A 17,666-nucleotide genomic window follows, 5' to 3' on the forward strand; every position below is an offset into this window, starting at 1 on the left:
AATATTCTTTCTGTTTTGGTGGCTGCATGATCTGTCTGTCTTCCTGTTGTCTTTACCTTAAGCTAGAAGATAGAATACAGTTCATATTGTAAAGCTGATCTTATGCCAGAACATCAGCTCAGTTTAACAGTTGCTCAGAGGCTTTGCCATAAATGTTTATTTTATTATAGAAAAGTTATATTTTACACATTACCAAAGTGCAGTGAGCATCTATGAATTGTTTTGATACATGTTGATTGAGGCATACCTTGCATAAATCTCTTGATGTGGAGGTAGGAGATGTGGATTCTAGTCCTCCCTGCCATTTGGTACTTTTCCTGTCTCCTCCTTGTTGTGAGAACACCGTGGGCTTTTTCTCCACCTGTCCCTAGTATCTGGCATGGTGGATCTCCGATTGAAAGAGTAAATTGGGATCCTGCTGGTGGAGCAGTGAACAGAGCTGTCCTGGTTTCCTCTCATCTTCAGATTGGATTCTCCCTCGGAACCCCTTTCTGTTTGCCTGTACCTGAAATTCAAAGAATCATGCTCATCCTGGCCTGAGCTTGATTCTTTCTCTTCCACCCCAGTTCGTGGTGTTTCCAGGATGTGACTGAGGATGATAGAACAAACATAGATGGACCAATTTGCTTATTTATCATGATGAGTAAATTAGAACACTACCCTTCTGCTGGATTAAAATGGGAGGCGGAGGTCAGGAGTTCAGGTTTGAAACGTAAAGCTGGTTGATGCTAAGGAGACATCCAAGTTGGAGATGTCAGGCAGGCAACAAGAGAGGAGCCTGGACAGGAGCAGGTAGTCCGGGCTCGAGATGTGAATTTGGGAGCCATCAGAACGTGGATGGTACGTGAAGCTCTGGCCCTGGGTGAGGCACCTAGGGAGTTAACTGCAGAGAGAAAAAATGTCTGGCAACCCTGAGGCGTTACAATGTTTCAAGGCTGAGAGGAGAAAGAACTGGAACGGAGTCGGAGGATGACCAGCCTGGGAAGGCAGGTGGGAGGAAAACGGTGTTCTGACACCAGGGGAAGAAGGGCTTTCATGAAGGAGGGGCTGAGCGAAAGCTGCGGACAGGCCACGTGAGATGCGTGGTAGGGAAACTGCTCAGTATTGCAACAAGCACCCTTTTGGAGACAGCGTTGAGGCTGTGGTCAGATGCTTAACTTGGCTGGGAAACGATGAAAAACTCCATTCTTTCTGTAGGGCAACTTTGGGAGATGCCTTAGTCTGGGTACCAGGCTGGGCTTTCTGGTTTTAAGTACTTTAAAAAAAAAAGCTAGTTATCTGAAACTTATTCTGGTTATGGACAAATACTTCCTGTAATTTGATTTCTTGTAAATAAACTATAAGTGAAAGTATTTGGAAAAATTTTCCTCTAAAATAGATGTACATAGCTTTCTATGAAGCACAGCATCTGACTTACCATGGCTTAATTGTAGTCTCGGATGCTGACTTATGGCAGTCATAGCCTCTGATGTAAGATCCAGAGCTTTTGCATATAAATGAAGTGTGAGTAATTTTTACCCGTTTAAAGCACTGTATTTGTCATTTCATGCACTTAGTCATTATATACTTTTTAATTACATAAAATGTTCACCTGAGAAATGTGCTTGTAAAGGTACACATCCACCTAGAACTCTTTACAGTATCGCATTTTAGGATTTAGATATTCTCCAGTAATGAACACAAGAGAGCTTGCGTCAGTTCCAGGTGTATCCCCGATAAACTTTCCATTTGGTTTAGAGGCATCTGATAACTCAAGAGAAATCCAGAGGTGTTATTTATTTTTTTCAGTTTAAGTTTATCACCATTATACAGTTCAAAACTTTTCCAGATGTTTCATTTTTGCTTTGCTTTATCTGAAATAAAGCTTATTCTGAAGGTACTTAAATCGGTACCACAGTGACTATTATAATACAATTTGAGAGATTATATGCTTGTTATGTTATCTTTACTATTGCCTGTTTTGGTTTTTATTTTAGCTGTGTTGTGTTAAGAATTGTTCAGAAAAGAAGATTTTCAAAGTTTGCAGAATTGTTTGTCGGTCTGCCAAGTTGACCTGTTTAAGTAATTAATTTAGTTAAATTGGACGTTATCCAGCATGTATTTTACATGCCCTCCCACCCCTCATTTGATGTAATAACTAGAAATTGGAGGTACTGAATTACGGTGTGTGAAAGGTTGATTGGTGAAACACTCTGGTTAAGTCTTGACTTTAGTTTTCCAAGTAGTAATTTCCAGATCTCAATTTTAGTTTTCTTTACCCTCTTGCCAAGAATGATGGAAAGCTGACACAGGTACCTAGGAGTTACTTGTTTTCCTGTATGAGTAGTTAACAGCCCCTGTTTATTGAATCATAGTCTAGAATGGAGTCGTTACACCTCACAGTTTGCAACTTACGGTCTCTTGTCTCTTTCTGGAGTTTTACTGCTTTGGCTGCTTTCATTGGGGTATTAATCACATTATGACTTTGGACAGTTTTGTGAAAATTATAATGTGTTGCTAAATATAGCAAGAGCAATGGGCTTATCAACCAAGCTCTGTCACTTACTCTAAAATATTACCCTAGAATATTCTAGAATTTGACAAGACTAGAAAAAAATCACTTTAAAATTTTTTGGCTTTTTTTCAACTTTTTTTTTGGCGGGGGCAGTAATTAGATTTTACTTATTTATTTTTAGAGGAGGTGCTGGGGATTGAACCCAGGACCTTGTGTATGCTAAGCATGCACTCTACCACTTGAACTAAACCCTCCCCCATTTTTTGGCTTTTTGATGTTAGCACTTAATTCCACAGGGAATATCTGTGTATGTGTTTAATGTAAAAATTTAAAACTTTCCAGCAGCTTTCCCTCATTCTCTTTCTCTCCACATAAGTAATTATTGCTCGTATGCTAATTTAACATGTACATTTTTAGTCCTTTTCTTGATTTTTACTTGAATATTTGCATGCATACATTGCTAGATAGATTATGTACAAACATGTATATGTATGTATGTATATGAAAATAACCACAAAAACAGGTCTTTAAAATTTTATTTTTGGAAACGTATAGTATTCAGGAATTTATCCATGTCATCTAGATTTTCAGATGCGTTAGTATAAAGTCGTCCACAGTGTTCTTTTATCTGCTTAACGTCAGAAGTGCCAGCAGTGCTGTCCCCTCTGCACTCCTGATGGTGTCCTGATTCGTGTCCTCTGTCTCCTCCTTTGATCAGTCTCTCCAGAGCCTCCTCAGTTTTATTATACATTAGAAAATCTGTTTAGGGCTTTGTTAATTCTCTCTATTGTTTCTGTTTGATTAATTCCTATTCTACTTTTTATTAATTCCTTCCTTTTTTCTTCAGGTTTAATTTGCTGCTTTATTTTAGACTTATTCAGATGATTGTCTGTTTCATGTGTTTTCTGTCAGTTAGACATATATCAGACTGTCTTACTGCATCCTTTTATCTCTGTATTTTCCATGTTTGTTTTTCCTTACTTTGTGAATAGTTTCTTGTCACCTCTCCACCAATTCAGTAATTTTCTCCTAAGCTGCACCTGATTGTATACAAACATTGAGTTTTTTTGTTTCATTTAAAAATAGTTTTTGGTTCTTCAGAAAATCTGTTATGTCACTTTTTTGTTTGCAGTTTACAGTTTCCTGCTTGGCTTCGTGTTTTTGAGAGTCCGCGTTTGATGATTTCAGATCTCAGTTTTATGTGGACCTTTTCCTTTTTACTGTTTCCCTTATCTTGTTTCCTTGGCTAGTCTTTGTGTAATAGACATTGTAATTTAGAGTGTAGGTTTCTCCAGTGTGGATTTTTATCACTGCAATTAAAAAAAAAAAGAATTTCCTAGCATTGTTTACTACAGATATACCATAATGTATATAATTATTCCTTTATTGATGGCTTTTAGATAGTTTTTAGTTTTTTACTATTATAAACAACAATGCAGAAAATAGCATTAAACATAATATTAGTGTATCTGAGGAAGCCTCAATAAATAGATACATCTCTCTCTCTGAGGTTTGGAATAAATTAAAAAAAAAACTAGAAAAAAAAGGCAAAATATTTTTATGACTGGTATTAGGTAAGTTGAGGTTGTGGCTTCAGATCTGTTGATGAGGTTTGCTCATTTGGATTGCTGGCATTAGACTCACTTACCCCAGATGGAGCTGCTCTGTGCTGGCTCTGGCCGTAACTCGCAGGGCACTCTGCACACGCATGCAGGAACATGTGTGACCTTGGAGGCCAGGCACATTTCCAAAAGAAGAAAGAAGGAGGTTATAGCTCAACCAAGAACACGTGCGTTTATTCATTTTTGAAGGAGCCATTTAGATAAATCACTTGTTAGGGTAGAAGAAATTTGGGGACCAAAGTTACAGGAGAGGGGGACCCCCACCTCTGTAATGCTGTATATATTTAGCATTTTAGGGAAGAAGAGAACACCTGTCTAGCCATGTACCCTGGACACTTGCCAGCTGGGAAAGTGAGTGAGGAGCCTTGTCAGAAAGCACCTCTGGAAGCAGGTGCCTGGAGCTGGCCCTCCTGCTGAACTGATGCTCGATGCTCGCCTGTTGAGCCAGCTCTCTGCGCTCTCTGCTAAGCTGCTGAAATGGCAAAGAAAATGTGCCTCCAGGCCACGCATACTCGTCTGTCCCCAGTTAGCCAGTGTTTCTGTTGTTATTTCCTGGTTGACTTCTTGCAGATGGGTCAGAGGATGGCTGCGACATCTGTACTGTGTGGAATGTACTGTGCTTCTGCTTTGTGGACGCTCCCGCTGTGTCAATTGGTGTATAGATGTTTTATCACTGCTAGATCTTCATCGTGGATTTTTGCTTTATTAAGCCTTATGAAGTGCCTTTTGGGTTTTTTTTTAAGCCCTTTTAATGCTTTTATCCCATTGTTGCCCTTTTTTGTTAAGATTTTGAGGTGTTTTCTTTGTATTTGACTCTGAGGGGTCATACCTGTTCTTCGTATTTTTAATATTTTCTGTTTTGTTTTAGATGTTTTGTATTGTTCTGCTTGTAGTTGGGTTTTGCTGTGTCATCCAGCTGGAGTTTTTTCTTGCTGGATGAATATAGCTCCTTTAAATATATTGATACACTTGGTGTTGAGTCCATCATTATGATTTTCTGTGCCTTCTGATTTTGATGATTTTATGTTTACAAAATCATTTTAAATATGCTGTGTGTTTTTCTGGTTCGTTCTGTTTGTGGACTTACTCTAATCATGGGAAAGGGTTGCGTTTTTGTTCTGGGGTTATCTTTATTATTAGAACTTCATGTGCTGTACTCGGTCCTCTGTTCCTTTAGAAAGTTCTATTGACTTCTTCGAATGAGGAGCGATGGAATTGGCATCTTTCCAGTTTTAAATTCTTTTCTCCCACCTTACTCTTCTCCCATCATTTTTCTTACTGTTTTCTTTATAATTTTAAATAGACTGATACCTGTATTACTTGATTTATCAATTTTAAATTGTGTCTCTCTTGTTTATAAGAGATCAGGGAACTGGTGTACTTTCTTTTGTTTAATTTATCATTTTCATGTTAGTCAAGTCACATACTTTTTAAAAACAGGTTTATTGAGGTGTAATTGACGTACAAGAGATTGCAGCTATTGGAGTGTATACAGCGTGGTGACTCTGACTTGTGAAAAGATCAACATAATCAAGATGGCAAACATATCCATCACCCCTAGAAGCTTCCCCAGAAGGGTCTTTGGTAATCCCTTTGTCCGGCCCCTCCTGGTCCCCCAACTTGTCCCCAGACAACTACAGCACTGCTGTGTATCACTAGATACTAGTTTCCATTTTTAACAATTTTTTATGAATGGAACACAGTATGTATTAATTTTGTATGTCTTTTAATCAGCGTATTTTTTTTGCGACTCATCCATGTGTATCATGGATCAGAAGTTGGTTCGTTTTTAGTGCTGAGCAGTGTTCCACTGCAGGGAGGTACCACATGCTGACATTTGGGTTGTGTGCCATTCGGGGCAGTTACACATAAACCTGCTGCAAACATTTGTATGTTAAACCTTTAACTGTCTTTACCTTCACTAGTCTTCCCCAAGGAATTAAGGCTCTCACTGCTGCTTTTTATCAGCATCCTGTGGGTCAGTGAGGTGGTCAGGTTCTCTGTGGGTTAGTCAGGGTATCCAGAGCCTTGCCTGAGGGTCTTGTGAAAATGCACATCCTGACCCAGCAGGTATGGGTGGGGCCCGGGGTTCTACATTTTAAACCAGCTTCCGGGGGATGCTAGTGCTGCTGGACCACAGTCGCACTTGGAAGAGCAAGGCTGTAGAGCCTGAGAGTTGATGCGAGCAAGGCAGTAATAGTGTAGTTTCTTCCTACAGGTGAAAGTAAACTACTCTAGTGTTAACGTTTTTTATCAGAAACGGAAATAACGTCATTTGCCCGGTCAGGCAGCATTTGAAGTGCCAAGAGCTTCGTTATGTGTGAAGCAGCAGTCGATAGTGGAGGTCCTGACTCAGGTACGTTTGTTACAATGTCCCAGACCAGCCTGCTGCGTGGGAGCGTGGGGACTTACCTCGCCAGCATCCCCTCTTCGCGGTTCCGCAGGGAGGCTTTATTTGATTTGGAGTTCTGGTGGGAAGGGGGTGCTCTGGTGTTGGCTTTTCCTGCTTTAATGACCTGCACAGTCACGTACCAGAGACGGTCTGGGTTGGGGGTGTCCGGGGAAACTCGAGTCGGAACTCTAGTGTAGTCAGCTGGCTGGTACCTTGCCTCTGGTTCCTAGGGTCCCCAGCTGGACCCAGTGAGCTGCGGTGTTGCTCCAGGTTTCCAAGAATTAGCAGAGCACAGAGCCATCGTGCTCGTCAGCGTTTCCCTTTCCTCAGACGCACGGTCGCAGGTCCTCAGGGAGGGATGTCCTCCTCAGGGGCCCTGGGTCTGGGCTGTGAGGGCTGGTGATCAGCAGTAATGGGGACAGTGGAGACCCTGGGGCCACACCACCTGAGTTCGAATTGTGCCTGTACCAGGCCAGTAACAGCAGCTCCTCTGCCCAGTGTCCCTGTCTAGAAAGTGGAAGTCACGATAGTTTCGATGTCCTAAGACTGGTAGGAGGTTCAAATAATATTTGTGACATCCTTAGTCCTGTGACCACACATAGTAAGCAGTTCCAAGTATTTTGCTAGATCCACAGGTAGCAGCAAAAAAGAAAGAAGGCAGGTGGGTAAGCGGTAGGCTTGGAAAAATCAAGCAGCTTTTCTCACTTCGCACAGTGGTCACTGTTGTGACTCCTGAAGCGATGGCTCCCATTTGCAGCCCTGCAGCCCTCTGTGCGATGGGGTGAGTGTGCGTGTTGGCGTCCAGGCCTGCTGCTTTCTCAGTGGCCTTGGCTGGACTCCAGGAGAGCCAGGGCGCAGCCAGCCTGGAGGCTTCGGGCAGGAGTGGTTTTGTTTTGTTTTTCGTGGTTCCTTTGAAAGTTGACGATGGCAGTGGGAGAGAATACATTAACCTGACGGTAAAGTTTTAGCTGAAGTTAGGGATCATTAGCAATTTATTATAATTTTCAGTTAACCTTGATTTTATTTCTGTTCTCCTTGAATGATTTCAATAAAGGCAGACTTCTGGTATTACTCGATGGACATTTCTTTTGAAATATTCGATTTCTCTGTTTTCTATAAGAACACTATTCTTCAAGCAAAACCAAATTTACAGCTAGTGTTTTTCCTTAATAATTGCACTGTTTGTATTTTTCCGGAAACATCTGAAAACCTACATTATGTGTTGCATTTACCTCCGAACTGACAGGAGACCCTCAGTTGCCTTTTCCCCACATTCCTGGCCGTCTGGCCCCAGTTGTGCTCACGGGGGTGTCCTGCGGACTCCGGGGTAGACAAGAGCCTTCCCCTGCCACTCATTTATTTTTCTCTTAAAATAGCAAACCTTTGCTTGTTGGCTTTACTTTTATTTTTAGGATCATTCAAAGGATTATTATCTTCTTTGTCATACCTGGCTCATTTCCTGGTACTAACCTCAAAATAGTACGTGGTCCTGCTGGTTGTGTAACGTCCTGAGTCATGATTTCTTCCTGTCGCTGTTGGGAACAGCCATTGCTCCTGACGGTTCCTGTTTCATTCAGTTGCACTGTTTTATACAACTGCCGTTTTGATATTTCCTGGGCCTTTGAAACTGATGATCTGCCTTTCTAATGGTGTGTCTTACTGAGTCTCCTCTGAGATTGTGAAGTGCTCCCAAGTAGAAGAAATACTGCACGTAAAAACAAGCACATTAGGTAATTACGGCACTAGCATGGACTTTGAGATGACTCATGTTTTCCTGAAAAAAATTAATAAGAGAAACATCTTTCAGGGAAAAATTAGGCTTCTGCAGAACTTCAGGATTTATAATACAGTAAAAGGTTAAAATTTAATTACTCATTGACTATAAGGTGTTCTACGTAATCCTTTAGTAGGAAAAATTTTATAGACTGCCTTACATAATGCTAATTTGTGCTCATGTTTGAAAGTACTAAGCACTGCCCCCATTTAATGAGTTGAGAGTGTTAATACCCTGTTTTCCTTGCTTTTTTATATATAAGGAACCCCACGTTTGTCATTTGTATTATCTATAGGTTGTAATGTTAAAAACTTTTATCTGTTTGAGAAAAATGTCTTTTAAGTTTTTAATTGTCACATTTAAAAGTGATTTTCATTATTTCCAAAAAGTATAAGCATATGGGGGGAAAGTATTGTATTCTCTTAACTTCAGAATTAGGAAAACCTTCAGAACGAGATGCGTCATTTCAGCACCCTGTGCCCCCAGCCCCCTCGTCTCCCGGGTCAGTACGTTTGTTTATTTCTCCTCTCCTACCACTGCGTTACATAAACCCCATCCTCATACTTTAAGTCACGTGGAACCTATAATCTGGCTGTTGGACATACCCCTTTCCCCTTCATTTTGTTACCGAGTCCAAACTCGTTCTGCTCGCCACACGACAGGCCGGTAAATCGGGAGACAAGGTGTTGGGGCAAGGAATAGCGACTTTATTTGGAAAGCTGGCAGACCGAGAGGATGGCAGACTAACATCTTGGAGAACCATCCTGCTCCAGTCAGGATACAGGCTCCTTTTATACAAAAAAACAACAGGGGAGTAGGGGTGTGGTTGATTGTTGCAAACTTCTTGCTGCAGGAATTCTTTGTTCTTGCAGCTATCTATGTAGGTCAGGCCATGGTGTCCCTGTAAACCTCCAAAAAAACAAAGGTTCTCTATTTTGCAACTTGCCATCTCCACCTAAGTGCAGAAATGCTGATCTCCTTAAAGGTCAGAGGCCCGGGAATAGGCTCTCCTGGGTATTTCAGGCTAAAGGCAACATTGTTTTACAAAAGGTGCAGAGCGAGCAGGACTGAGCCTAGAAAACGGGGCACAGTGGTCAAAACTAAAGGAACAGATCCAGTATGCAGTCAGATCTGTTCTCCTCTATTACAATTTTATGTTATCAAAGTAATGTTTGTTTATAGACCTCTCACGTGAAGGGAAAAGGTATATTCATTAATCAATTTCATTTGTGTGTTTATTTCTCTTTTTTACTGACATTTTATACCACTGGAAAAATGATGCTTTATAACTTTCTGTTGGCTAAGTGTGATTTTTAAGTATAATGTTTATTTGAGGATATTAACTAATAAAAACGTAGAGCAAAGAAAGCCTTGTCAGCCCTCTGAGCAGCCACTGCTGCTTTGTGTGGCAGCACTAAGAACATCACCGACTACCAGGAATTGCCGCTTTCCCGGATTCTTTCTGTTCGGCTTCAGGGCTTATGAAGTTACGTATATTACTTTGGTAATTTGTAGTCGGTTTATTCCTTTTCCCCTTCTATTCAGCCCGCATTTTCAGTGCACAATTTGATGAGAAGAAAAATTCCTCTTTCCATATATATCAAATCAATTTATCTCTATTTTTAGGGAAAAAGAAATCTAAGGAATGTGATGTAACCCCTGTTTACCGTGGGATGGAATTTTCAGAAGCTGGAAGTCAGGAGTACACATTTTTCAGGCCTGGGTTCGATTCTGGAGGCCCTTTAAACTCACTTCTGTGTTTTCTGTTTCTGAAGAGTCGGCTTCCAGCAGATACGTAGCGAGTGCTGAAGGCGCTCCGGGGTGAGCAGCGCACCGCCAGGAGGGAACAGCCCCCTCCTTCCCGTTGCTCCCTGCGACTTAGGATCTCTGCAGTTGTTCTTTTCTGCAGCCCTAGGGGGCTGCATACGCTCATGGGGTTTCTTTAAAGTATGAAGTTAAGTCGATAGTAAAACGGAAAGCAGAGAGAACACCAGGATTAATGCAGTGGAGACAGAAGAGACGGGGGAACCTTGACGGCTGTCGCAGAGCGGTGAGAAGGTGTTACTGAGCAGCGTTGATGTGATGCTGGTCTTGCTTCAGGGCGGGCAGTAGGCGGTGTGAATGCTCTGCGGGAGCAGTATGTGCAGAGCGCCGTGGAAACGTGAAGCAAGGGACTTCCGGCTTGCTGGGCATTCCCGGCAGAGGGCAGCTTGCACACAGGTGTGGGTGGGAACGGCTTCTGGAGGTGCCTTAAGTAGTCTGGGGCTAGGGTAGGTGTGAGAGGTTGGAGGAGAGGTTGGGCAGGTGGGCAGACTTGGTTCATCCGCCGCCTCCTGTGCCGTGCGGTAAGTTTGCTCTATTTTTATCCTGTTGTGGAATAAATCATTGTACTATCTTAAATAGGGGGATAGCATGACTCTGTTTGCGTTGTAGAAAGATTTTCCTGCAGGAAACAAGGATAGTGCATTGGAAGGGGCAGACTGAGGTGAAGGAGGTCCTCCTGCTGGTGAGAATGAGGGGACCCGGACGGCTGGCTGTAGGAAAGGGAAGGGAAGTTCCCATTTGTGAGCTGTTGTTAGGCAGGACTTTGAAAATAGTTGGGCGTAAGGTCATTAGAAAGGGGGACACCTGGGATGGCTTCTCGGTGTCTGTCTCGAGTAACTTGGTGGTGGAGATGCTACCAAATGTGAAATGGAGTCTAGAAAAAGGACTGACAAGAAGTTGATGGGAACGTGCTGAAGTATTTAAGCAGAGATGTCCAACAGGCAGGACATAGAGATACAGTTTAGAGAGAGGTTTGGGTTTGAGGTGGCTGTTCGGGTATCATTGGTGTTATGGACAGTAAAAGCTAAGGATGGGGAGGACACCTTCCAGGCAGAGCTTCTGCTGAGAGCGGAAGGAGGCTGGGAAATAACCAAAGGTAGAAAGAAAGGCAGGAAAAAATGAGGGGGGGATCAGGCAGGCAGATGACTAAGGAACGTCTGGTTTTGAGTTTCGTGATTGGCTGACCCCTTCCCAGTCCTCCTTTGGGCAGGTTCTCAGAGCCGTGCCAGTGCCCTTCCCACCTGAGGTGTGCGGGATCTGATAGAGCCTGATTGTCTTCTGGCTGCTGTGCATCGTACTTGTTACCAGGTGATCGATCTAGTGGGTCGATCCCCCAGCAGCCACTCGAACTGCTTCTGTCTTGTTTGAGTAGATGTGTCACTTCTTTGAATGAGGCTCCATCATTCTGAGCACCAGGTAACCCAGCAAAGTGTCGTGAACTTTGCATTACACCTAAGTCACTTCAGCTCGAAATTTGTGTGAATCAGAACATCTCATGAAAGACTTTCAGACTGTGAAGTCAGAACTGTGATTCTGTTAGCTCAACAGAAAATATTTACGAATGTGTTTCAGCAACATGGTAAGATTGAAAGACACTGCACAGATATGTGAAGGAGAACTACACATTTATTATATGTTTTCGTAGAATAAGAACAAAATGCTTATTTTGTTAAAAGTAAAAGGGGTACAAAATCCTGTAGACAATATTCCACTTAAAAATACAGTCACAGAAAAATATTTAAAATAAATTACATGCTAAGGTAACACTCTTCCTGAAGAAGCATCAAATCCTTCTTTCTGTTTCAGCTAACCTTCCAGTGCCAACCATCGCGGCCATCGACGGACTCGCCTTAGGTGGCGGTCTTGAACTGGCTTTAGCGTGTGATATAAGAGTAGCAGGTGAGAATTAATTTTATTAAAAATATAACTTTTAAAAAATGAGGTTTGTGTTGACCCTTCAGATAATTCCAATATTTTACTAATTTTTTTTCCTGTTGTGGAATAAACATGTAGAAAAAGTCACCTTGTTGGGCTTAATGAGGTTTTAAAATTCCCAGTTAAGAAAACAGTCTTTTATACTCAGTCTCTTGTTCAGTCTTAGCAGTAGGAGAGGAAAACAGGAATTGGGTCAGACAGACCTGAATTTGGATCTTGGGTCCTGCCCTTTTTAGATCAGTTTCCCCTCTGAAATGTTGTGAAGATGAAATGACTTCATTTATGATAAACGTGTAGCCCAAGCCGTAATTATTGTTAGTGACAGTGATAATAACTTAACCTGTTTGAGGTTCACTTTCTTCCTGCGTGGTTTTCTGAGGATTGGATGAGGTGACTATGAAAATGATAAGGAAAAACAATGGGTGCTAACCACGCGCTGAGTATTTCCTGGTGCTCGACGCTCCTCTTAGCTCTTGACGTGTGTTAACTCACCCAGTCTGCCTCACGGCCCTGTGAAACGGGCACACACCGTGGAGCCTGAAGAAGCTCGGGCCCAGAGAGGTGAAGCAGCAAGTCTAACACCAGCGACGGCGCGGGATTTGAACCCAGGCGGTCTGGCGTCCCAGCCGGAGTACCGCGTGCTGCCACTGTTGTCCTTGACACTGCCTTCTGTGTGGTCACAGTGCTGTCTGCATCCTTGTCCCTCGTCGAGGTGACAGGGGCACGGGACCAAGGACTGGGCGAAGCAGGCAGCCAGTGTGTGTCACTGTTCTTGCCCTGGTTCCCAACATCCCTTCTGATGGAGCTGCCTGTTAAATGTAGAGTCAGGATAATTATGTTTTTTTTAATTTTATGTGATGTTTCTGGGGATTTGTCGTTGCTAGTCCATATGTTCGTTCCCCCTTTTCACTCTATTTTTGATCTCTGTCTTCTTGACTGAGATCCTTGGGTTTTAAATTGACAAGTCAAGTTACATGCGATCCATTTCTGAAAGAATGCAAGTTCTGGGAATTAGGGTATGGGAAGTCGTCCAAGGACATTTGGATATGCAAATAAAGAAATAATTAAGATGTTTTAAAGTAGCTGTGAAAACAAACATGGAAAGAGGAACCCTGTCCAGCTGTCAGAACCGTAAAACCATTTGTCAGGAGTAACTAGAGATTGGGTCTTGAAAAGTTGCCATATCTGATATGATATATTAAGCTGTTTGATCTGGAGGACTGTTCAGGCAGCCAAGGAATTTTTACTTGTCAGACGCAGCCTCTCTCCTCATCCTGAATAATTAATGAACTCTGAGCCTTCAGACATGACTTGGCAGTATCAGGTCAAATTATGTAGTTACAACCCTGGTCTTTCTGCATCAAAAAATTAATTCGCTGCCAAGCAATTTTTAACAGAAAATGTTATGTGAATCTCTTAATATATATCATTTAGAGTGTTCATGTATTTCCATAACTAAATGTCTTCCAAAGGGATTTTTAAAAAGATTCGTGACAGAAATTTAATTAGTAAACAGAATAGCCTACTAACTTTTTTTAAGTCATCATATTTGAATTTGACGATGTGGGTGTTACTTAATTTCTTTCTTTCCTTTTTAGCTTCCTCTGCAAAAATGGGCCTGGTTGAAACAAAGATGGCAATTATTCCTGGTGGAGGTATGAATTGTTCACGCCTGTCTTGATTTGCTCCTCAAAACAGAGCATAAGGCAAAAGGGTGTTAGTCGAAAAGGCAACATTTTGGGTAAAGAGACTAGTCCTGTATTGTTTGCTTATTATTATTCAAAGTGCATCCTTTTAGCCTCTGTGGGTGTGAAGATGGAGGGCGCCTTGCCTGGTGTTCTCTTCTTGTGCTGTGTCCTGTGCTTTTTCTGTATGATTTCTTAGCTTTTAAATTATCGTAGCAGCCACATTATTCTTGAAAGAGCACACAGATATTTTGAAATTCTTTATGGGTATATAAATACGTTTGCCCTCAGAGAGCCTTTTCGCACCGTCAGACCCCAGTGGAGGAAGGAGCAGGGCTTCCCAGGCTGCATGCCAGCTTCCTTGGGTTTCTCTGCAGCTGGACAAAGGTTGGGGTTAGTGGGCAGCCTGGATTTGGAGCTGAGGAGCTGGTGTTTATTCTTTTACCACAAAAAAGACAGGTGAGCTGCTGCTTTTTGGAAGACTCATTTAAGAAAGCACTTTTCCAACGTTGGTAACGAAATCTTGCATCACCCAGTAAATCTGAAATTGTTCCTTTGTCTGCTGCAGAGAATTTAGAGACATTCCCATTCGGTGGAGTTGTTCTTTCAAAAAATGGACTTCATTTGAGGATGTGTATGTTAATAAGTTATTACTGTATGAGTGAAGTGATAGTAATAATGTAAAAATGAAAGGCGGTGTTTGAACACTTCAGGCATGTTGTACCTGAATGGGTTAAAGTTATGTGTTTAACCTTACCTTTAATACAATACGCATCGTGATTAGGGTGTACAGGTAGAAATTACACCTTAATTTAGTGAAACTGAAGACTGCCCAGATCAGTTTTAAGACTTAAGTTTTTTCTACTTTGGCAATTGCTGAAAATGCTATTCCTGTAGGTAAAAGCATTTAGTATCTACCTGTCCTGCCATGCCAACCTTTTTCACAGTGACTCATGGAAACACTGAAAGGATGATAGGAAAATGGATCCGATGATAAGAATTATCAGATAACTAACGTGAAATAAAACAGCTGTTCCCCAAATTAAAAAAGGAAGAAGGAAAGACGAATTTTTAGTTTATTTTCTGTTTTAAAAAGAAAGAAGGAAAGAAGGAGGGGAATTAGAGTGCTCAGGTTTCAGAGGACCAGAACTGGGGTCCCGAGATCTGTCTGTGTCTCGTCCCCAGGGTGAGCGATTCAGGACATCCCTGCCCGGCTCACCGTAAGCTGTGTTTAGCAGTAACGCAGACCCTTGGCACGGAGTCCAGGAACTCTATTTTAAGGTGTGTCTATGAAGTAATGGCAGATTTTTAAATCCTGTGTGTGTGTGTTGTCCTGAACACAGTAGTCATTTTGGAAAGTTTTGTTTATAACCTTTGTCGAAATCTTCTTAGAATTTACATCAGAATTTGAGCTGATTCTTTGGAATATCTTCTGCCAGTGACTCATCTTTTTCCTCTGAGGGTGAATTTGCTTTTCATAAATAGCAAAAGACCTTTCTGTGCCAAATCTGATTAATAAGGTCATAACTGTTTTCAGGAAGAAGAAAAGTGTAACAAAAATAAGACTGCTTTTCTTAAGAGACTTACGTAATGTCAGACTTTTACCAGTGTTGTGAGCAGGGGACAGCACTGCTGGGTGAGTGGGCTGATTCCCCAGTGACCCCTCTGAAGTCTAGTCCACTTACGAACGCACCTCATGCACTGCAGTGTCGTTTCTTTGTACTGGTAAACGTGCTCGGTGACCACTTGCTTTATTTCCAGTTAGGATGTTTGGGGAGTTATTTGCAAGAAACTTACGTTGTTAGTTGCTGTGGTGGAAACACACAGACCTGGATCGAGATGACAGTGTTCCCTTGGAGTGCCCGTCCGAAATCTGGTAGGAGAGAGTAAACGTGTGCAGTGCCGCAGCTGCCCTGTTATTACAGAGCTGTTGGCATCAAACAGGAGCAAGGCAGTTTAAGCTGGGGCGCTGTGAGTGTGAGGAAATAGTGGTGGACTGAGTCAGCTGTAAGCGTCAGAGGACAAGACCTGCACACGGGTCCCAGCACCTCTCTCGCCTCTGCTCACACACTGTGTTTCAGGCACATTTACTCACTTAACTTAGCACGTATTTGTTGCGCCGTGCACTGGCGTAGACACCGGGTGTACAGCCGTGAGCAAACAAGGGAAGGGCACGGTGCCCTGCGGCTGACGTTCCAGCACAGGGGCGGGAGACATGGCGAACAGCGAGCTGTGGATTGTGGCCAAAGTGCAGCAAACCACGCCCCTCATCCAGACCAGGCCTCATTCCTGCTTATCCCTGGAGACGGGGTTCCAGGTCCCTGCCAGACTATGAAATTATTCAGATAAACCAATCGCATCCTCCCTGAGGAACCAGGGGCACACCATGCTCTCGCACTACAACGCCTGCCTCTCATACCCTGTTCTTCACCCTGTTACCAAGCACAGTATCCACGTGGTCCTGCGTGCCATGTGGTACCCTCCCCTGGGCTGTGAGCATGTGTGACTGAGAAACTGTTAGCAGTCACATATGTGTCCAATGTCCAGTGTCATGTGTTTGGCCATCCCCAGAAACCTAGGAAAGGAACCCCTCCCTCACCAGTAAGGAGAAGAGGCGGCAACTGAAACAGTTCACCCTTAACTGCTCGACGTAGTAACCGCTTTACCCACTTGAAGAATGGAAATACACAGCGTTTCAGAGTAGAAATGACAGAAGAGGGGGTGACCTCACGCCTGAGCAGTAGGAGCTAGGAGCTACTCGGTCCAAGTAACAGAGAAGCAAACAAAAAGCTGAAGAAATGAACTGGACACCAGGGGCCTACGGAGCAATGCTCAAATGCTTGACGTTTGTGTCGCAAAAGCCTCAGAAGGAAAGGAGAAAGCGTGGTTCGAAAAATACTGTTCGAAATAACGGCTGAGGATTTTACAGATTCGGTGAAAGACATAAATGAAGGAGTCCAGTGAAACCAGTCAAGAGGAGCCCAAAGAAACCCATGAGCAGACGCTTCATAATCGAAATGCTTGGAACTAAAGACCAAAATAATAGTAATAATCATCTTGAAAGTCGAAGAGAAATAACACATTAATAGGAAACAATGGTTTGAATGAGTGGATTCCACATCAGAAAGTGTGGAGTCCAGAAATCAGTGGAATGGCATTTCCGAAGTGCGGAAAGCAAAGGGCCGTCAACCTAGAATTCTCGTATTCTGAACCTGTTTGTGTCTTTATATTTAAAATATGTTTCTGGTGGGCAGCATGTTGTCGGGCCTTGCTTTTTCACCCCGTCTTACGGTTGAGTCTAATTAGCCATTGAATGTGATTGCTGTTGTTACATACAAAGCTCTCGTTTTCGTGTGTTTTCGCTGTGCTCTGTGTTTGTTCCCCCCTTTCCTTTTCACCATTAATTGAATTTTTTTTTATGATTCCGTTTTATCACCTTTATTGCCTTATTCACTGTTACAACGCATTCATTGTTTTTCTCTGACCTTTGTCCTGTGGCTGTGCACTTGTACAGAGGCTGTGAGCCCACATTGTGTGGTTAACTACTTCTGTTAAATAATTGACTATTCTTTAAAGAGATTTAATTTATTAGGAAACTGCCTTAGGTATTTGTGCCTGTAGTTACTTCCAGCTCTTCTGTGTGTTTGCGTCAGACCCAGATTTCATCTCGTACCCTTCCCTCCTCCAGGAGGACTTCCGTTAACATTTCCGCGGTGCTGATTGGCTGCTGCCGAGCTCCGTCAGCTTTTGACTGTTTGGAAAAGTCTACATTTTGACTCTATTTGAAAACATTTTTTCTGGGTGTAGAATTCTAGGCTGGCACTTACTTACCTTTCAGTTTAGCCAAGCTGTTGCTTCACTGCTTTCATAGCAGCATTTCTTTCCTGGCAAGGACTCTGCTGTCATTCTTACCTTTGTGGATGTAATTTTTCCCCCCCCT

General features: G+C 42.6%; 1 protein-coding gene across 9 annotated transcripts in view; it reads left to right on the top strand.

Moving 5' to 3' along the window:
• Window positions 1–17,666, top strand: part of AUH (AU RNA binding methylglutaconyl-CoA hydratase) — a 144,788-nt gene that overhangs the window by 54,787 nt on the left and 72,335 nt on the right. For 8 of the 9 annotated variants that reach the window (XM_074355661.1, XM_074355669.1, XM_074355668.1 and 5 more), the window contains 2 exons: window positions 11,913–12,005; window positions 13,640–13,696. The exons of the other annotated variant lie outside the window; for it this stretch is intronic. In XM_074355661.1, the coding sequence (XP_074211762.1) occupies window positions 11,913–12,005; window positions 13,640–13,696 (150 nt within the window). The remainder of the gene's footprint in view (window positions 1–11,912; window positions 12,006–13,639; window positions 13,697–17,666) is intronic. 9 annotated transcript variants of the gene reach the window in all.

Source organism: Camelus bactrianus, chromosome 31 (genome assembly GCF_048773025.1).
Source record: "Camelus bactrianus isolate YW-2024 breed Bactrian camel chromosome 31, ASM4877302v1, whole genome shotgun sequence".
Classification (NCBI taxonomy): Eukaryota; Metazoa; Chordata; class Mammalia; order Artiodactyla; family Camelidae; genus Camelus; species Camelus bactrianus.